Here is a 21,958-nt window from a genome sequence, read left to right as displayed (position 1 = left end):
TTGTCGAAAGCGGAGGAAGAGGTTTGATGGATTACTCGTGGTTAAGTAGGTGTTGTTCAAGGAGGAACCGGTGTATTAGGGCCATTTGCTTTCCAGACAGATTCAACAGCCTGGGTGCTGATGTGAAGGTTGTTACTTCAATGTCGGTTGCCATATTTGAGAAGCCATTGTTGAGCTTCACATTTGCCGACCTCTTGGCAGCGACATCAAACTTTGAAGGACATTGAGCCTAAAGTAGCAGCAGAGCATGACTGAAGCGATTACCAGTAGTGTTTTGGGTGGTGGTATTGAAGGATGCGTAAGGATCAAATATGAAAAATAATAAAAGAAAAGATTAAATAAATATGCATTCAAACAAAACTAGGGCTATTACGGATATTATGTAGCCAAAGCAAACATCTAACCTACCCTACAATCCACGATACCAAACAACTCTTATTTTTTTATAATCCAGCTTTTTAAAATCTATAATCTAAAAGCAGCTTTTTAGAATTCTAAACTAAAATAAACATGCCCTAAGGGCACTTCTTTGAACTCTTTGCCTTGAAAGACAGGATTCTTTTAGAAATTTAGTTTGAATTTGGAATTTTTTAGAGAGCTTAAATTTGGACTTAATTTAAAGGATTTGAGTCTCAACCCCTCCTTCAAATAGGCCTACTGTTCACGGAGGGCAGACGGCCCAACAACCTTGTCTGGGTGCCGCGGCGAACAATCGCACACCCTCCCCCCCCCCCCCCACACACACACAACGCGCGCTCATGCCTCGCTTGCCGGATGAGCGCAAACCCTCTCGACAGAGGTTGAAACGGGTTGGATATTTTACGACTAACCAATTGGCTGAAGGGATTCAAATAGCATTTCAGAGTGAAAAATCGGATATTGGGAATTTTTCGGATATTAGAGTCGGATACCTGTATTAGATATTGAATTAGGATACACGGAGATAGGTACCCATCGAGTATTCATGAATAAAATTAGATATATCCGAAAACTATCCGGAGTCTGTCTTTCAGAGTTTATTACTTTTTCATAAGAAGTTGGTTAGAGACAATTCTTATATGAAAATCATAGCTCTTAACGAGATTACAACTTTGAAGTTGATACCTTTTTCATTTAAAATGGTTAATATGTCCAAATAATTAAAAAAACTTCAACTAATATATTGGACACTTAGTAACTTCTCCAGCTTCACTCCAACATAACTTTAATATTGTTAATTTACACGTTGAATCGTTAATGTAATTGAATTTTAGAATGACTGATATATATGATTGTTACTTTTACTCGATATCTTAAAAAAATATTTATATCTTATATTATCCTCACATCTAACTCGTCATGTATTCCATTCATATAATTAATATTTATAACCGATATTATCCGTATCTACACCGATTCTATCCCGTGTCCTCCGCGATCCGACTGCACCCGTCCCTCCCGAGACCGAAAGTCTCCGGCTCCAAATTTATTATTGGTTTATTTCCTTCCTCCGCCTCCACCCCGCCCGAGCACCGAAATCCCTAACCCTAGAGCTCGTCCGTCATGGACCCCGACGGCGACCCGGCGTTCCACCGGAGCGAGGCCATCTCCGCCGTCCAGGACGTCGACCAGTACTACGGCGAGGACGACGACTTCGATGAGCTCTACAACGACGTCAACGTCGGCGATGGCTTTCTCCGCTCCTCCCACCCGCCGCCGCCGCTGCCACCCCAGAAGGCCCCGCCTCCGCCGCTGCCGCCCCAGAAGGCCCCGCCTCCGCAGCAACACCACCAGCCGCATCAACAGCTCCCTCCCCCGCCCCAGCTGCAATCGCTGCCGCCCCAGCTGCAATCGCTGCCACCGCAGCAGCAGCCACCGCCCCATTCCCTCCCGCCGCCGCTGCCGCAGGCCCCGCTGCAGCAGAAGGTCCACGTGCCTCCCGTGACCGCGCCGGCTCCGAGTCTCCCTCCCGCCCAACCGAATCTCCCGCCGCCGCCGGCCGCGCCTGCGCTTCCGCCGCCTCAGCACCACCAGATCCAACAGGGCGACGGGTTCCATCGGCCGGGAGGGAACTATGGCGGCGGCCTCGTCGTGGTCGGAAACGGCGGGGGCGACGGCCCTGGCAGCACGACGTTGTTCGTGGGCGAGCTTCACTGGTGGACGACCGATGCGGATCTGGAGGCGGAGCTCAGCAAGTTTGGGCCCGTGAAGGAGGTGAGGTTCTTCGACGAGAAGGCCAGCGGCAAGTCCAAGGGGTACTGCCAGGTCGACTTCTACGACCTTGGCGCTGCCGCTGCCTGCAAGGAGGGCATGAACGGGCACCCGTTCAATGGCCGTCCCTGTGTTGTGGCATTCGCCTCGCCGAACACTGTGCGCCGCATGGGCGAGGCGCAGGTGAAGAACCAGCAGTCCATGGCTGCACAGACATCGTCAATGCAGCCAAAGGGTGGCAGAGGGGGCGGTGGTGCTGGAGCGCCTCAGGTGGGTGGTAATTACGGTGGTGGCCGTGGTGGAGGTGGTGGACACAGTGGTGGTGCGGGTGGAGGTGGTGGAAATTGGGGGAGAGGTGGTGGAGGGATGGGGGGTAGAGGCCCTGTTGGTAATATGAGGAGAATGGGTCCGGGAGGTGGCCGGGGAATAATGGGGAATGGAAACATGATTGCACCACCACCACCAATGCTGCCTCCGGGTGGGATGCTGGGTCAGGGCTTTGATCCCACTGGTTATGGCGCAATGGGAAGGATGGGTGGTGGGTTTGGCGGCTTCCCTGGCGGACCAGGCGCTGGGCCATTCCCTGGGTTGATGCAACCATTCCCGCCGGTTGCGCCACATGTAAACCCTGCTTTCTTCGGACGGGGCGGGATGGGGGCTGGTGGGGTGGGTATGTGGCCTGATCCGAGCATGGGGGGTTGGGGTGGGGAGGAACAATCAAGTTATGGGGATGATGCCGCATCTGATCAGCAATATGGGGAAGGGGGAAGCCATGGGAAGGAGAGGCCACTGGAGAGGGAGTGGTCTGGTGCACCAGAGAGGAGGCGTGAGAGGGAGAAGGATGTGCCCCCAGTACAGGAGTGGCCAGAGAGGAGGCATCGAGATGAACGGGACATGGACCGAGAGAGGAATCGTGACTATGAAAGAGAGAGGGAAAGAGATCGTGACAGGGAGAGAGACAGAGACCGAGACAGAGAGAGGGACAGGGATAGAGAGAAGGAGAGGCACAGGGATGACAGAGATCGCTATGCTGATTATCACAGGCACAGGGATCGCGATTCAGAGCGCAATGAAGACTGGGACAGGAGGAGGTCATCTGGGATACGCAGCAGGTCGAGGGAGGTCGGCCATTCTAAGCGTAGGCGGATGACACCTGAGTAGTGTAGCTTGGCAAGCTGCATCTTGTGTAGAGGCAACAACAATCCAGGGCAGCGTCTTCTTTGCATGCCAGCATGGTTTCAGTAGGAACTAGCAATTCCTTACTGCTTGTAGCTGTGGTGGGTTCTAACTGCATGTCTCCGGTGGTCTATTGTAGCAATAATTTGAGATGTAAGTTAAGCTTTATCTGATCCCTTGTTTGTTTTCAGTTGTAACTCTCTTTTTTATTGTACTGTAAGATAGTGCTGTGGCATATTGATATTGTCACGTAACACTTTTTTTGTACCGACATTCTTCATGTAACATTGTACCTAGACCATTAGGTTCAGTTGATACTTTTTTGTAGCTAGATGGCATTGTTTAAGCCAAGAATTGTACAATAACACCATTGTCTAAAACAAAGGAATGTAATAGTTAGGTAGTATTTTCACAATTTTGGCATATTAGCATTGTCATGTAACACATTTTTTGTAGTAATGTGCTTCATGTAACATTTTATGTACAGGAAATTAGTTCTGTGATCTTTTTGTAGTTACGTGGCGTTGGTTAAGCCAAAAATTGTAACGCAATGTCATTACTCAAGACGAGGAATGTAATTTTTTTGGTTATTTTATCAATTAGCTGCCCTATTTGTAATTAGTTTGGCTGCCAGAATGTAAATATGAAAAGAAAAAATTGTGAAGGCTGTTTTGTTGTACAATGCAATCCCTTGTAAGTAGCACTGGCTGCACTTTTGTAAATATTGCATAAGGTTTCAGTAACTTGGAATATTTCAGTAGCAGTGGATGCTCCGACAAACCAACCATTGGGTTCAAATCCTTGCGGGCAATAGTTGCTTGCTTTTACAATGAGATTCTTAACTTGTTCTTGTTGGGATATTCTCCTTTAACACTAAACACATTAGCTTACCTATTATATTATTCATGCAGCATTAGGAACACACAAAAATGAGCAAGTTAAGCACCTGTTAGACTATGCACATTAACATGCAAATGAATGTTTCAAATAATTATCCATGATGATTGAGTGTAGCAATATATATTGAACGAGTTTGGAGAGCTGATCTGGTTCCATGAAAAGTCATAGTTAGTGGGCCTTCACTCTTGCACATCTTGGAATATCTGATACCTTATGTTGTCTCAGAACAGCTTCCTAATTTTATTTCTGACCTAATAGTTTGCTGAAGCGTTGCTTCTGTAACTACTGTAGAAAGGTGGCTCTGCCCAAAAATCATAATTAATTGGCTTACACTTTTGCATGAGTTAAGTCAGCATTGGGAAAAAAAGTGTTGTGTTAATTTCGTTAGTTCTCTTGGATAGAATTAACTTATGTAGAGACTATTGATATGCATGCAGTGTGGTTTTTTCCTTGCCCCTGGAATTTTTATTAATTTATTTAAGTTAATATATTTATACCTTGCCTTTTTTTCTCTTAACTTATTCCTTTGCCATTTGAAATTTAAAATATTCATGATCTTATTTCTGACATAATCGATGTCTATTTTGTAGCACAGTTTGCATTCCATGAGTACTTTTTTCATGGCTTATTGTTGTTGTGCCAATGCATGCTGATGTTTATGTGTTCCTATTATTTAAGGCTATGTTCAATCTGCTTCAATGGTATTCTGTTGAAAATTTCATTATCATATAGTTTTCTGCCTGTGTTCTGAATTGCTCTTGTTGCGTCAAAGGTTTAGCTGGCTGCACCAGAAACACATTGTCTGCAAAATTTGTGCTTATGGATTACTTTATTTACTTGATTCTGATGCATCTCGCATCATACAATCTTTATAGTACCTGTGTGCAAAAGAGACCGTGGAGCAGTTGTAGTTCCAGATCTCTCGGAGCTGCTAACATTTGAAGTTTTTGCCAGTATAAAATAAATATTCCATTAGGTTATATGCTTTAGGTTGTAGTTTTCAAATTTTGATTTGCTGTAATGCCTCTTCATTTGAGTGTTGTGCTTTAAAGTTCTGGTAAGCATAAAAATGAAGTCTGGTTATGGGAGCAAAACTGTTTTCCTTGTAAGTTTTATTGATGGATTCCGGAGGGCACTTGCTATTACTATGATCGGATCTTGTATTTACCATACTGCTATCTGTCCCTCGTGTGAAGCTGCATTATGTTTTCTGTGTCTTTTATAGTATTTCAAATATTTTCTCCACTATAGAGTTGTACTGCTGCTTATGCATTAAGACTGCTGTTGCCAAACTGCTTACGGCTACGTTGCATCTTCTATTTTTATCCGTGAATTGTTTTGTATTCCTTTGAATATCACTCATGGCTCTTCTCTCATTCGCAGTTATGCGGTTGGAATCTGTTCTGCTGCACAAAGATCGTCTTCCCTGGATGATAGTTGGTCTCTCCTATTTCATATGTTGTTAAATTTCTAAAATGACATAACAATCTATTGATGTGTAATGCGGATGCATGCAGAGATAAGTTGCATCACTAGCTGAAAACGACTGTCAGAAATTGTACTGTTTGTGTAGTAGGATAATACGCTAGTTTGTATTATGACCGTTGCTTTGAATATCTTTCTCTGTTGGTGGTGCTCAAACGATTTCCGCATTCCTGTGGTTCATCGGCGGAGATAGTTTGGTGTGGCTTTCAATTTAATTTCATTTCATCATATGGCTTGTGGGATTGTTCCAAACCTGAATCAATTCTTCATGCTTTTCTTTTGTATCGCGGTAGAAGGTTTGTTAAGTAGGTGGAGCATGTGAATTGTAGGTATCATCTGTGTCTTGTTTGTTTTGTTGTACTCTGTATCTTGATAACTCTGCAGTTCAGGAAAAGGAAATATCTGTTTCTCCCTAAACCCTGGAGAGTGTTGAATAGCTCCTGATCTTAAAGTTAAGCTTGCGAGTTCCTGAGATCTTTTATGGGTGTAGATGGACGTCATTGATTTGTGTGGCCTTTTACCCTGAGGCAATTCTATCGTTTTTAAGTGTGATGCTCAGGTTTGTCGCGGCAAGAATTTGATCAACTCCGAAAGCAATGTGTCCTCTTGAGAGGAGCTTCTATGCTTGTCAGAAATACTGAATTGCACAAAGCACCTTGTGCAAACGCTCCGGAATTGCGCTTCAGGAGCAGTGAGACTGTCCGGCGATTCAGATGTTCTCTGGGCATTTTTAGGCATTTCTTGTGCGCACATCAGGAGGAATGCTTCCAGTTTGTTCGCATGATCGTTCAACGATGCAGGCCTGCAGGGCCGTAACGCCGCGAGGCACAAACGCGTCGACGGGTAGCGCCGTAGCCTCCGCCCGAGAGAGGACACCTTTTCATCGTTGCTCGCTCTGCTGCAGGTCCCGTCCCCTTCACCCTAAGAACCAAAGCACGCTGCACGTGGCTACGTGCACATGGTATTCGTGCCAAACTGCTATCTTGTGGACACACCTTGACAAGGGTTAACCACCGAATTTGTCACGACTCACATAACTAAGCAGGTTTTCCTCCGAAAAAACTAAGCAGTTCTTCTGCAAGGACCCCTCCAGTCATGAATGCATATCGTTTTGGATAAGATAGTCTCCAATGTAGTATATTTTTAACTACTATTTTATATTAAAATATATTTATAAAATCAATTGAATTTGCAATATTTATAAAATCAATGCATATCGGCCGTTTTGGATCAGAGGCCGTGTTCGGTAGACCTAGTTACTATGCCGGTCGCGCCGAGTCCATTTCCGGCAGTGTTCACGCATCACTTCGGTTCTTCGATCGCCACGAATAGAATATAGCCGGCGCGGCCACGCGCTCAACCGATCGGCGACACGGTAAACACTTTTCAGCCAGCGGCCCACGGTCTCTCGCCCCAGTTTTGACCTGTACCAATCCACAACCCCACATCTAGACACATCTCCCCGACCCACGTCGCGATCGTGCCCCGAACCGCCCCGCCGGCCCGAGCTTACAATACTGCCACTCCCCGACGTCACGTTCCTCCGCACCCGCGCAACCCACCAAATCCGCCCGTCAAAACGAAGAGCAGCAGCGCTGTGCTGTGCTGCGCTGCCGACAGCACGCGCGCGCGACACCCGGCACGATTCACGCACCGCCCCCACCCGCGCCCCGGCGCTTTCCGCAAGACGCGGACGCGCCTGCCCCCAGTGCGCCCGCCACACGCCGCGCCGGGTCCGCGCCTCGCTCGGCAGCAGCCACGTCCCCCCGCGCGCACTGCCGGACCGGGGAAGAAAACGGGCGATCCGATCTGGCGCGATCATTCAGATTTGACCCCGACGCGGTCGCGCCCCACCACCCGTCGCGGTCAATGGGGTCACGGGGCGCGCCTCGACTGATCGACCGATCCGCACCCAACATTTAGGGCGTATGCAGTGGCACATATATCTGTAATACGATTATATATATATATATATATAATAAATAAGTTATTATATGAGTTAGTTGTAAGTAATCTAGACGATATATAATTACTAAATGATACATGAAAAAGTTAAGACAATAAATAACAATATCTATATCATAGAGAAAATATTATCTATAAAAATAATTATTTAATATTTTAGACTGTCTGTTAATTAATAAATATATCTTTTTCTTTTTTCCATATAGATAAAATACTAATGCTTTTATCTAGATGACTTCTTTTCTAAACCACTAGCGTCACCTAGTTGCACACGTCCTTATGCCGCCGACCGCGACGTCCAACCGAAACGGACGCACCCAGACCAGCGTGCGCGCACGTTCGCGCGCCGCTGCCTATCCCCCTACCACGCTGCCGGCGCCACTGATTGTACGTCCCCGCGTCGGCGCCAACCAGGCGCTGCTGCTGCTGCTGCGCCTCCTGCTCTACACGCAATTATTCCCGGGACCGCCCGCGCACTGGCGCAGTGGCCGACGCTCGATCACGCGTCCGGCGGTGGCGAATGATGTCGAAAGATGCGCGCGCGTGACAACGATCCGGGTGCCGGGTATCGGATGCCCCGCCGCGGTGCGTCCGTCGGAACGGCTCGCACCGAATCACGACTTGCGCGGCCGAAACCGGCGAATCATCTGCGAGGCTTGCGCGGCTGGAACCGCCGAACCATCAGATGGAGGCAATGAGAATCGATGCCTGGACTGGAGGGCTGAAACCTGAAACGACGATTCATCTGGTCATTGCTTGGACAGCAGCGACCGACACGAATCATCTCATCTCATCACAGGCTGCAGACATGCCATGCCGACTGCCGTCGCGAATCTCTCCCGGCCCTCTCGGCGCTAAACGTTGTTCAACCCCTGACTTGCAGATGAACATCTTGATGTCACCATGAGATGCCGAACAGAGAACAAAAGGCAGGGCATGCAAAGCAAGAACCAACAGGAAGAAAACACCAATACATTCTTCTCCGTGCAGAGGCTTTCGATATATTCCATGAACAACCTACTTTCTCAATGAAAAATGGGCAGACACTGAAGAGAACCATGTAATGTAAGAAACCCAAACTTTAGTTTATAGACAGATGAAACCCCTAAATCCGTTGAGTTAGCCGTCAGAGTAAAACACGGCCACTAGTTGACCTGGAAAGCTTTTTTTTTTTAGAAGGCCGTCGTCGTCGTCACGATCATATACCCCCAAAGCATGTCATCATGTACTAGTGATTAACCGGAGAAGACATTGATCAGGTTGCAAAACCCACACCACACCTGAGCAGCCTGCCCGGTGCAGCCCGGCGGTCGTCTGTCACGGGAGGTTGAGGAACAGGGCGGGGTCCGGGTCGGCGAACCCGGCGCTGCCCCAGCACGCGCCCAGGTCGAACGCCGCCGGCCACTCGAAGGAGTCGGGATCCACCAGCCCCAGCTTCCCGACGGGGAACTCGGACAGCCCGAGCCCGAGCGCCACGGCGGCGGCGTCGTCCGGCTGAAGAAGGTAGGCGAGGGAGTCCTCCTCCGCCGCGGGGACCACGAGCTCGGTTGTAACCTCGCTAGCGGCGTCGGTCGTCGTCGTTGTTTCGGTCGTCGTCTTGGCGGAATCAGCGGCGATGGGGGTGGAGGGCTCGGGGCGCGCAACGCGGCGCTTCTTCTTGTAGGACTTCTTGGGCTTGGCGGCCGGGGATGAAGAGGGGGACGACGACGAAGACGGCTTCTTGCGCTTGCCGCCCCCGACGGGGACGCTGCGGAGTGTGCCGCCCTTGGTCCAGTAGCGGCGGCAGCCCTTGCAGAAGTGGCGCGGCTGGGACGTGTTGTAGTTGTTGTAGTAGCAGAACTTGGTGTCCCGCGACTCGCACCGCGGGCATGGGTATCCCTCCCCCGCCGCTGGCTGGCTCGCCGCAGCGGCGGAAGGTGCGGCGTACCCCTTGGGCCGGCGGAGGTCGACGCCGACGAACTGCTGCGCCGGCCAGCGGCCGGGCTCGGCCGCTTCCTGCATGCGCGGCGGCGCCGTGGTTACGTGCGTGCGTGCTTGTTGGAGAGAGAGAGAGGGAGAGAGAGGGAGGGAGCCGAACAGAAGAAGGCGAGGGCGGTTGGCGCTGGCCGCTGGGGGTCGCTTCTCTTCTCTTATGGCCGCGGTAGCGCCGTAGCGGTTATGGTGATAGTTACGTGCTCACGCCATGCCAGTAGACAACCCGGCACACCATGTGGGGCTCGCATCGGGGCCCACTAGCCAGGGAGGCCATACCGCGTGCCGTGAGGGCGGCGCCGTGGTGATTAATGCTGTTGTAATAGAAAGTGTGGACAGTAGAGAGAACGGGCAGAATCAATAGAAACTGGTTATTCCAATAAATAATTTGCAATAAAAATGATAATAAAGAATAAATAAAAATATATAATAAACTGCAATATATTGAATAATAGATTATTACTGAGATAATACATTTAAAATGCAACAATACATATTGTTTATGAAATTATTAAATACCTAAGGGGCTTAAGTGAAAAATACAATATAACCGGAGTTATATTTAGATAGCGTGTAATTTTTGGAAAATCCGAGGAGCTTTGGGCAAAATAGCAGGGCTGTCAAACGTTATGTTATTTTTGTAAACTCGAGGGGTTTATTTATAAGACAGTTGCGGCTTATATATGTGCTTGTTAGGCTTGAGGCCCAATCGATTAGGGTTGAGGCGTCACTGATCTTTTGCGCCGCCATTTGGAGAACAGTTTGTGGTGGCTTTCGCCTAGTGCCCATGCAGGATTGTGTGTCGTGCGGCTAGCCGATGCCATGGTGGAATGCCATTGCTACCAAGGTGGAATGCCACCGGAAGGGGTGCTGTCAGAGGATTAACTCCAGTCGCAGGGATCCCGAGAGACCCCTTTTTAGAGATTCGGCCGGGGGGATGATCCTGAGTATGTTCATCAGAGAAATAAATAGGAGTGAATGCAACTGCCGGTGGTGGTGGAATGACCTAGTGCGAAAAGAAGTAAATGCACCAAAATTTAGACAGGTTCGAGCCGCACGGGGGCGTAACACCCTAATCATGTATGGATACTATAAATGCCCTGAGGAAGCCCCTCAAGGATGTTGCTGGTTACAAGAATGTTGGTCTATCCTAGAGCCTGGGGATCTTTGTTCTTCGGCCTGTCTCGTGCTGCTCACTTCTCGGCCGTGTTTCTCTTGTGCTGCGTTCTTGTCTATGCTTGTGTGTCCTCTCTTTTTTCCATACCTTTTCAGGATGCATTCTGCTGCTTTCTTCTGTGCCGCCGGCTGCTTTAAATACCCGCCGGTAGCAACGTGCCTCGAACGGGAGGGAGGGGCACGAGTTTTGAGACACCATAAATGGAAAGGGCGTCATCATTTCCTCTGGGTGAAGTGACCGGGGGTGGAAAATACGGTACACGCCCGGTCATCCGTCACCATAAATGGCCTGGCAACGGGTGCCGTGGAGAGGGCCCACCGGGCAGCCGCAGAGCGGCTCGGCGTGCCCGCCCTGTCTTGTTCCCCTGCCACAGCAGCGCGGCAGACGGAACGCCTCGGTTCTTACGACGTTATCCTGAGACGGGCCGGATGGCACGGGACGGGACCCGTGCAATTAATAACCCCACGCCTCTCTGCCAGAACGTGGCAGGAACTGACGTTGAGCGCGGCGGGAGCAGTTGGAGGTGACAGGCCACGCACGCTCTTTAAATACGGCCTCGGGCCTTTAACCAGCTGACACCTCATCGGTAGGCCCCTCGGGGGCCTCCACCAAGGGGCTTTCTGGGTCGTCGGGGTACCGAGTGCTCGGGGGTACTGTTCATCTCCCCGAGCACTCTCTCCCTAGAATGCCCTTTCTTGTCCTCGAGGAACCGAGTGCTCGGGGGTACTGTTCACCTCCCCGAGCACTCTCTCCCGGGCACACTTGTACAGATCCTCGGGGAACCGAGTGCTCGGGGGCTGCTGCACGCAGCCCCAAGCACTCTCTCCCGGAACTTCCTTTGGTGGGTCCTCGGGATACTTGGGTGCCCAGGGGCCACCGCCGGCGGTCCCAGGCATGTTTCTTCCGGTACTTAGCTCTCTTGGTTGTCGGGGGACTAGGGTGCTCAGGGGCCACCGTACACCTTCCTGAGCACTTTCTTCCCGGTACTTAGATTTCGTGGATCATCGGGGAACTGGGGTACTCGGGGGCCACCGACTGCGGCCCCGAGCGCCCTCTCCCGGGACTCGATCTTTCTCACCTTGCGGGAGAGACTCCGCGGGATGGCGCCATGTGGCGGATGGCTGGCCTGGCCTCGGGATTCGGGGACCCCCGGTTCCTGATACACCGACAGGTGCGCCCGGGCGTTATTGGCATAAAGTTGTGCGCCTCGGAGGGGCATCATCAAGAGAGGTGAGGGCGTCGTGCGCATTCATGAGTCATCACCATTGGGCGATGGAGCCATCGCTCAGCTGAAGGCTGTGTGGCTGGCTCGGGGTACAACTGTAGGGGGTCTGCCGCCGACTGAGAGCCACACAGCAACGCCGCTTGGGCTGCCGTACCATGCACTGCCAACGTGCGGCCATCGTCTCCATGAGGACGATGCCTAGATTTGGATCCTACTTGGCAGAGCTCCAGCTCCGAGATACATGCAAGATCTGAAGTTTGTAAGATAAATAAAGTGTTTTAAATGTATGTTTTTAATCCAAAATAAGAGTAAGAAGGCTAAACTAAAGATTTTCAATCTACTCACAGCTCCAACTTTAAGAATTTCTAAGCTAGAGATGACCGACTTCAAAAATTATCAGAGCTGGAGCTCTGCCAAATAGTCCTTTAGTCATCACCTTGTTGCTCCGCTACGATGCATATCGAAGCAGATGATTGGTAGGAGGTTCTCTGATCCGTCCATGCAGAGTGACATGAGGGTATGACCATTCAACGAAGTGCTTTGACTGGGCGACAAGTCGACGATTGTAATGATGGATTCTCGTGATGACGAGCCTCCCTAGGCGTTTCGAGTCTCTGTTGAAGTGGATAATTCCATCATGGTGCTTACCAATGATGCATCGGAGCCTGGAGGCTGGACGAAGTGCTTACTACTATTTGATTATATTGGTGTCGATGTAATTGATAAGGGATGTGCCCCCACACCATCAAATCTCGGTCAACAATAGATATTTTTAAGACCACAAGACTCATCACACGACCAAGGCGAGCCTCGTGCGACCAACCTCCTGGCGGCAGAAGGAAACCCCGCGACTAGCCCTTTTTGATCATTGGGTAGGTATTCACTTAACCTGTCATGACATAGTTAATATCATCTTGTGAGGAACTATTCAAATAGTATTCTAATTAATTATCAGTATAATTATTTGCTTAATTATGACCATGATAATTAACCAAATACCATCCCGGTAGTTCCAGAACTTTTTTTGTGCTCAAGATCGGTATACGTGCCTTTCCAACATATAGCATCACAACAAAGCTTAAGAAAGAGCAAGTAATTAAATTATATTATAAGATTTTAAGCATTCGACCATTTGTAACAATTTACAACAAAAGATTAGAGAAACTATGCAACAAAAAAGTAACACCTATCAACACCAAAAACTAGGTGAAGTCATATGCCCTTAGACTTTACCCAAAAGCATATCACACGAGTAGTTTGCACTACTCATTCATGTCACCTACATCAACGGGCGTGAAGTAGCTAAACACAAGATCCTCTTCACCGGTAAAACCTGAAAGAGCAATGTGAGTACGAAAGTACTCACAAGACTTAATCTATAAAAGTTACATATAATAACCCGACTTTAAGGACAATGCATTGAGGTATTAGTACGGAATTGGCCACGTGTTTAAGTAAATTTCATAAGCGAAATGTAACTTGACACATGTGAGCTTATATATTTTACCACAAGTATCATTCTATCCCATAATTATTACAAGAACATATGTAACTGAAACCATAATAAGCATATATGTAAATAGAACCAGCTCAATTATAACCCAACATGCCATACCACAATATCCCACATTCGCAACTCTACGACCGATACGGTACGACCGATACGGATGGATAGAAGTATGCTCATGACTAAGAGCGCAGCAATTAAAATTATTTTTACACCCTGCATGGGGTACAACTTTACCTACACGACCCAGATCCATCCTCTTACCCCCTGAGACAAGCTTTCTCATACCCAAAATTACCTACTTGCACACGCCCCTATGGCAACGTGGTTATCGCGAACGTGTCTCGGACACCTCCGACTCCCCGCCTTGCTTCTCCTTTATTTTTCTTATGCGTCATAGGACTGTAAGGCAAGCGTCAGCTTGGTGTATAATACTCATCTCATTCATCTAGTATCAGAATATGTGGTTGTACAGAAAGTGTTAAAGCTAATGACACCAATGGACGGTGCTTGAACGAGACTTTTATGCTCCGTATAGATACGCCACAAATTTCCTAATAGATAGTGGTGCCAAATCTTTAAAGCTTGCACAACTATCGCAAGCTCTAAGTCATGAGTAGAGTAGTTCTCTTCATGGTGCTTCAATTGACATGAGGCATAAGCAACAACCCGACCTTCATGCATAAAGACACATCCAAGGCCAATGTGGGAAACATTGCAATAAACTTCAAAGCCCTCGTCCACTTCGAGTTGAGCAAGAACGGGAGCGGTCGTGAGCATTTTCTTCAAAGTTTGGAAGGTTGACTCACACTTACTAGACCACTCGAATACACCTCTTTGCTTCAATAGCTCAATCATTGACTTGGCAATCATGAAGAAGTTCTAGATGAACCGGCGGTAATAACCCACAAATTCGAGAAAACTCTGGATGTCGATAACATTCTTCGGTTGAACCCAATTAAGAACTTCTTGCACCTAGCTCGGGTCAATGGTAAAACCGTTCTTGGATAGAACATGCCCCAGAAATGTGACTTATTTGAGCCAGAACTCACATTTGCTGAACTTGGCATAGAATTGGTGATCTCAAAGTCGGTAAAAAACAACATGAAGATGCTCAGAATGTTCCGCTTCAGTATGGGTGTATATAAGAATGTCGTCGATAAAAACCATGAGAAATTTGTCGAGTTCCACCATAAAGACTATGTTCATCAAGTACATGAAGAATACCGGTGCATTAGTCAACCCGAAGGAAATGATGGTGAACTCATAAAGCCGACTGTGAACTCATAAAGCCCGTAACAGGTAGAAAAAACTGTCTTTGGAATATTCTCCGGTCGGACCTTGATTTGGTGATAGCTCAAATCAATTTTAGAGAAAACTCAGGCACCAGTCAATTGATCAAATAGAATATCAATCCGAGGAATTGGATACTTGTTCTTGACAGTGACCTCATTCAACGGACGGTAATCAACATACATCTAAAGAGTTTGGTTCTTTTTCTTCACAAAGAGTGCCGGATATCTCCAAGGTGAGGAGTTCGGACGGATGAAACCCTTTGAAAGCAACTCCCGAAGCTGCTTCTTCAACTCTGCTAATTCATTTGGAAGCATCTTATAAGACCACTTCGAAATAGGGGCCGTACTGGGCATAAGCTCAATCAACATATGTTCTACCCATCTAAACCCAAAAATGGACTCACTACTCATGCAAATATACATAAAGTGTAATTTATCAAGTTATACAAATACGAGATCCAAACTAGTAGGTTGAGTATACTTAGATATTTGTCTTGCTGCTCTAGGCGTTGCCTGATACTCCTAGCGCAACACTCACAACACTCCGAAAGATTGGCATCGCCTTCACTCGTTTGGATCATCTGTGTAATGCTCTCTAAACGAATCAAGAATGCATTGTGTAAACAGATGAACGATGAAAAAAATGTACAAATGATGCATGCTTGGATAACAATAGAGTTCCGCCATTCGAAAATATTTGCAAAAGATCATCAAATGATTAGGGTTCCAAAGTTTGAAACCCCGGATAAGGCAACCTAAGTGCATATAGCTTTAAGTGTCTGCTGGTCAAACCGGTGTTAAAGTGGTGGTCAGACCACCAGCAAGTAGAAGGTTTTGACCTCTAGTGGTTAGACCGAAGGCATGGCGACGGTCAGACCTCCAACCAATGGTCAGACCGACCCTATCTGGCGGTCTGACTCCTGTATGGAGTTCACTTCAGACCTTTTGTTCCTAATTGGCGGTCAGACTGGCCCTATCGACGGTCAGACCGCCAGACCTTATTGGCAACACCATTGCGGGGTCGTTGGCGAGGACTCCGGTGAAACCTTCAACTACGAAGTGTACCAAAATGCTCTCTGGGACTAGTGGAGTGCTTCTAAAGTGATTTCACCAAGCTAAATTCAAAATACCCTATGGATTGGAACTAGGCTAGGTTGAACTTAGGTCTAAACAACACGAGGTCAAATCAAGCTCAGAAACAATGGGAAAATGGTAGGAGATATCTCACCTTAGTGTATGACAGCTTCCTAGCGGATCAATCCACTCTAGAGAAGCTCCGATTTGGAGATCGAACTTCGGGGTGACGTGTGGGCTTAAGGTCGGATGAGCGTGCCTCTAGCGAGAGAGAAGAGGGGAGGAGCTTGAGGAAGTCCTCTGGAAGCTTGGGGAGGTTCCCACCATCGATCATTGTGGATGTCGCGGTGGAGCTCTCCTTCTCTCTCTAATGTGGAGTGTGGAAGAGAGTGAGGTAGTGAGTATGAGAGAGAGTGATCGATTCACTTAAGTCGAGCATCTGTGCTCTGACTGTCAAACCATGGGAAGTCCCAGTCAGATCGTGAGAAATCCACGTGGCAAGCCTATATAGTTGCCCCAATGGTCAGATCGCGGGTTATCACAGTCAAACCGCGGGAAGTAATTTCCTTGCATTTTCTTTCTTTTCTTGTCCCCAAGGTATTTAGGTTTTCTAAAAGGGCTCAACTATCTTCAAGTACTTTTAAAACATGTTTAAACTTGAATTATCAAACGAATATGTATACACATAATGCCATGATGATTATCAATGCTTAATCATGTGATTAGCATTTTGGGATGTGACACATTCACTCAAGTGTTTTCTTTCCTTAGACACTCCCTTTCGGCGAGCGAGGACGTGGGTAGGTGTGGTGGAGTAGTGACCCATCCCTTTCGGCTTGGCCGGTGAGCGTGACGGCCTTCGGTGATGGGACATGATGTGCAGGACGACCAGAGCAGAGCGGGCATGCCTGTCTGAAGTCATGATGGGTTAGAGGTTGTTTGCTTCGTTAGGGGTAGGTCTACCGTGAGGTTTTGCATGGTTCATTTGTATATATTCCTTTTTCCCCTGCTATATAAAGGGAGGAGGGGAGTTCGAGAAGAGAGATAGAGTACACCATGTAATAAGTTCATCTAATCTATAAGAAATTACACAGAACGTAGGTTTATTATCCCACGGGAGGTTTGAACCTAGATAAGTCCTTGTATTTTTAAATTTGTTCGATATACATCCAATTCGCAAGAAACATAGACCAATGTGTTTGTTGCTTGGTATACTCTGGATTCGTTGTCAAGGATCACCCCTGACAATTAGCCGATTAGCGCAGTGTAGAACTAAAGTGGTTGATAATGTGCTATAATAGAAAGTGTGGGCAATATAGAAATTGGGCATAATGAATAGATCAATTACTCTTTACGTTTAGAAATAGTAGTTGTATTCATTTTTTGAAAAATTAAATTTTGTGTACTTTAACTAACATTTAATTAAATTATAAAAATATCTAGTGTATAAAAATTATACAACTAGATTCATAATTTAAAATGATTTCACGTTATATAGGTTTTGTAGCTATAAAAAATATATTTTATGAGAAAATCTTAATTAAAATCCAACTTTAAAGACTGAAAAAATAATCATATTATTTTTAAACCAAGAGAGTATTTTATTGGATTGATTGATGTTAGATTTATATAAGAAAAAAAATATACCGTTGAGAAGACAATCCTCTCCCATAGTCCCATGGACATGAATAGCTGCTAGGGCCGGTTACGACTTTCATCACAAATGTATCTTGTATCTTATATCCTAAACATGCAAGAGGAGGCTTGGGTACTATGGGTCCTGTTCATTTTAATATGACAAACGGGTCATCATCAGTTTAGCAACAACTATTGTTTAGTTTGTCCACAGTCACCGATATGTGACCATGATTGCTCTACTTGAATTATCTGCCAATAGCATTGGCTGAGACATCTGTGCGAGCTCAGATGTGTTGTATCATTTCAGTAAATCATTGGTTGGCTCCTGTAACTAGCATGTTGATGCTAAGAATGGCAGCTAGGTTCGACTTCCTTATGTAACCGGTCTCTGCCTTGCTGTCATCTTTGTGCTCACCTTTTCCTAGGAACCGGTAAAATCAGTTACTGTTGAAACGTTGAGACCTTTCAACTCTTGACTTCCCACAAACTCTACCCAGAGTGTTCTTCAGTGTTCTTCAGAGTTTGCTCACCATTGCCCCCTCATATTCCTCACTGTCTCCATCGTCAATGCAGGAATTGCCGCCCCTCCCCCATTCGCCACTACAACACAATACTATGGTTCACATATATTTAACCAGAAATAATATATATATATATATATATATATATTCCATTTTAAAATAATAATAAAATATTTCACTCATTTATTCACTTATATATGTGGGACTAGAGAAATTTAATGTCTCCCTTTATATAATTTAGTTGTCGATCTAGAAAATCCTTACGATCTTATTTTTCAAATTAGTACTTCTATTAATCTTTATCATGCTACATATTTTCTACAAAATAATAATTTTATATAAAAAATATGTATGCTATGCTGCTATTAATTTCTTTTGTATATATTTTTTCCTATATCTCTATTTACACTGTAGTATAAACGGGTGAAGATTAGCACGCCAATCTCCCTAGTTGATTTAACAGATGCGAGCTCGGCGGTTCTGCTTGCATCGTTCGGTCGTGGCGTCACCTGCGTCCGTGGGGCCGACGTGTCAGGGAGATGCGACCGGACTAGTGACGCGTACATGCGTGTGACCGGGGTCGAGATTTCTGTACCGCGAGGGGCGCTTGTCGCGGCCAGCGGTGCCGTACGCGCGCGTGGACTGTAGCGCGGTCGCGGCGACCGCACGACAGCGGCCGCCCGGCTGCCTCGTGGGCCTGGCGCTGCTTTGCCGCGTATCGGTGTGGTATCTGCCGCAGCCACCACCACCGCACCACCCTTTGGGGCCCGCATGTCCGTGGCGAGAGTTACCGTGAGCGAGCTGTAAAGGGGTCGTGGGGCGGGTACCGTACCGGGGCGTGTCGTCTCGGGCACGGAACTATGCGCCGTGTCGGCCACCGGCTAGCTTCGAGAGGTCGGGAGCGGGCCACGAGGGCGCAGCGCATGGGCCGGGCAGCGAAGCTACGCGAGGCGCTAGGCTATAGGTGGAGCCAGTACAGAGTAGTACTCCGGCGGGTCCCACGAGAGATGACGCCTACGCCTGCCTGTCTCCTGCCCCATGGGGCCCGTGAACCTGCTCCTGGAAGTCTCTAGCGGTCTAGTCTAGCAGTCCCAGCACAGCCGCCCGCCGGACTGGTCACGTCGTTCGTTGGGTGCTGATATGACCTGGCTGGTCAGGGCAAAGGCCTCGTCGGTAGCTGGCAACTTTTCTATCGATTGTTCGTACGTTACGGCTTGCATAGTAGACTCGTGCATAGCATGAATAATGGTATGATTGGAGACTATAGATACATTTCTACTCATAGATATGGATTTATTTATTAATATTATAAAACTATATTTATATTAGCAATAAATTATAGTCTTAACCGTTGTATTTGTTGTACGGTTTTAGATTTGATCAAATAAACAGAAACTCAGTTCAATATATATATAATAAAAAATATCTTTTTTAATAAATATGATTATACTTAATCTGCATGTAAGACTAGTGCTGGTAACCCATGACACTCTAACTGACCGCAAGTAACCCCACTCGAAACATGCGACGAACCCCGACCAAGTTCCCAGCCGAACAGCGCCCGCGCCGCGCCTGGCGAGTCCCAGGGGCGCGCGCACATGGCGTGGCATGGACGGTGGTCTCCGTCGCCGCGTGGGTGGGGCCGGGCGCTCCTCCCCACCGCCACCCGACCCGAGTGGGACGGACATGGACCCCTCGTCGCGAGCCGGCGTATCACGCAACGAATCGTAGAATCGCACCGCCGACGCGCGCGGACCTTTGCCGCGGCGGCAGCGCGCGATCGGCCCGAGCCGTCGTGCCGCGTCGCGTCCAGGAAGAATTCGATCGGCGTCGCGTCGGGTCGCGTCCATGGCGCCACGCGGATGGCACGTTGGCCACGGATCGATGGCCGCTTGTGCGCGCCGATGCACAACAGCACAATATATGGACGAGAGCACGAGGGATCTCGCGAAAACGACGGTCCAGTTGATTGGATCGCACTGGATTCCGCCCTGTGTGGTCGTGTCGACTGCTCCATCGATCGGCACCGGTCTCGCTCATCTGCCGCGCTGTCTTTGTGCTCGGTGCTGAACGTGTTCTCACCGATCTTTCACGAGTCCGAGCAATTCCTATCGCAGTTCTGAAAATGCTTGTTCTAACTTTTTTTATCTAAACTAATCTTTTTTAAGAGTACAAGTGTACACACTATATATGCACTTCACATTTACACTATACACATATATACATATCTATACACACTCTATATAAAAAATTAAGAGATACGAGATCTCTAGTGCGTGAGAACGCGCAAACACTACTGAATGTGCACATGTGTGTACGTAAACTAATCCGGGTGCTGCTGAGGATATACCCCGTGCGACACTGTGCAATGGATTTTATGGTTTCTAATGTTCCAAACTCGTTATCATCACGAGGCCCGATAGATTGAAAAGCAAAACTCTCGGCTGGTTCGCGCAATGCTAGATAGGCAGGTTTGTCTTGCTCTTACATGGCGCGACAACGTGACGCGCCATCACTTATCACTAGAGGCGCACGATCGCCTTCATTATTCGATCGTGCCGTGCTTCGCCATTGCTTTCTCGCAGGCCCTGGGGACGGGGCGACGTTCTCCAAGAGACACAGGACACGGGCGCAGCTCAGTTGAGCGGGTTCTGAATCTGCCGATGATGCACGCACACGAGCGCCACACCCTGAACTGTTTCCATTGGCGTACGAAACGGCCACGAGGACGGATGGGGCCTTGCTCGGTCCATCAGGCCGTCTCGTCGCCAGCGAACTCGTCCTGTCACGGATCAGATCACGTCAGGAGGGTGCCTCGTCAAACTCCACGGCCACTCCCGTCGCGATCGGAGCACGGGGGAGTGGTATTTGTCACAAGACGCAACGCCGGGTAGAGTGGGCGCGCACTCGATGGCGCGCGGACGTGGAGATCACGGGAGAATCGGCCTCTGGGACAGGCGCCGCGCAAGCTTTTCTTGCACGTACTCCGTCCCTGCTTTTCTTCTTCTTGCTGTACTTGGATTCTGAAGATCCTCGTGATCACGATGCCAAGTGTGACCAGGGCATCGAAATCACATGCTTTTGTGGACTTTAAATAACTTGAAGTCCACAAAAGAATCAGCCGCTGCTTTTGTGGACTGTTCGTCACGCACGGATGAAAGTTCAAATCCTCCGCACCGGTTACAGATCAGGTACCCAACCCGTTGGACGGGATTTCTAATCCGAACACAAACCGTAAGATCTAACTTTTGCGGGTCCCTTTACTAATGATGCTAAATTTTGCGGCTGCGAGATGTCAAATTCGTGGAATCCATTTTCCTGGCAGGCATCTATGCCATCAGGAAAAGGTCAGCTACAGGCCTGCAACCACGCTGGCCAAATTACTGATTTCACGTTAGTGCTGCACACGGCAGACGGCACCGATATAATTGGCTGCACAGAATTCGCGGAAGTGCCGGGCAATTTATGCATCAATGGAGAAGTGGAAAGCATGTAATACTGCAGTGCAAGGAGGACATTGACTCTCTTTTTTTTTTGTGAAAGTGAGGACATTGACTCTTGAGACAAACTGAAGGCAACTCTAGCGATCCTATCCTTTCAAAAAAAAAAAAAAAAAACCTCTAGTATCCTAGATAACAGCTAGGACTTATTATTATTGCATATAGAAACAAAAGAAGTGAATAGAATGAAGGTAACTGATGTGAAGAAAATGAAGAGAAATTATAGGGAGAGATACTTAAAGGAGGGAAAATAAAAGATAATTTTAAATGTTGTGATGTATAAAAAATTAGGAACTAAATCTTTTTAAAGGTGTGCCGAGAGAAATAAGAGATA

General features: G+C 47.7%; 2 protein-coding genes across 2 annotated transcripts; one reads left to right on the top strand and one right to left on the bottom strand.

The window, feature by feature from the left end:
• Positions 1 to 1,402: 1,402 nt before the first annotated feature.
• On the top strand, positions 1,403 to 5,979 carry LOC133896313 (uncharacterized). Its single transcript, XM_062336892.1, has 2 exons — positions 1,403 to 3,519; positions 5,650 to 5,979. Exon 1 carries the CDS (start codon positions 1,543 to 1,545, stop codon positions 3,349 to 3,351), a length of 1,809 nt encoding a protein of 602 aa, XP_062192876.1. The 5' UTR covers positions 1,403 to 1,542; the 3' UTR covers positions 3,352 to 3,519; positions 5,650 to 5,979.
• A 2,693-nt stretch (positions 5,980 to 8,672) lies between these two features.
• LOC133896314 (dof zinc finger protein MNB1A-like) lies at positions 8,673 to 9,824 on the bottom strand. The gene has a single exon (XM_062336893.1). The coding sequence runs from the start codon at positions 9,715 to 9,717 to the stop codon at positions 9,034 to 9,036; it is 684 nt and encodes a 227-aa protein (XP_062192877.1). The 5' UTR covers positions 9,718 to 9,824; the 3' UTR covers positions 8,673 to 9,033.
• Positions 9,825 to 21,958: the final 12,134 nt, after the last annotated feature.

This window comes from Phragmites australis, chromosome 16, assembly GCF_958298935.1.
Source record: "Phragmites australis chromosome 16, lpPhrAust1.1, whole genome shotgun sequence".
Classification (NCBI taxonomy): Eukaryota; Viridiplantae; Streptophyta; class Magnoliopsida; order Poales; family Poaceae; genus Phragmites; species Phragmites australis.
This window is presented reverse-complemented; position numbering and strand designations above follow the sequence as displayed.

Bases quoted from the DNA above. Each gene is read 5' to 3' on its own strand.
- LOC133896313 (XM_062336892.1), top strand. From the start codon at position 1,543: ATGGACCCCGACGGCGACCCGGCGTTCCACCGGAGCGAGGCCATCTCC.
- LOC133896314 (XM_062336893.1), bottom strand. From the start codon at position 9,717: ATGCAGGAAGCGGCCGAGCCCGGCCGCTGGCCGGCGCAGCAGTTCGTC.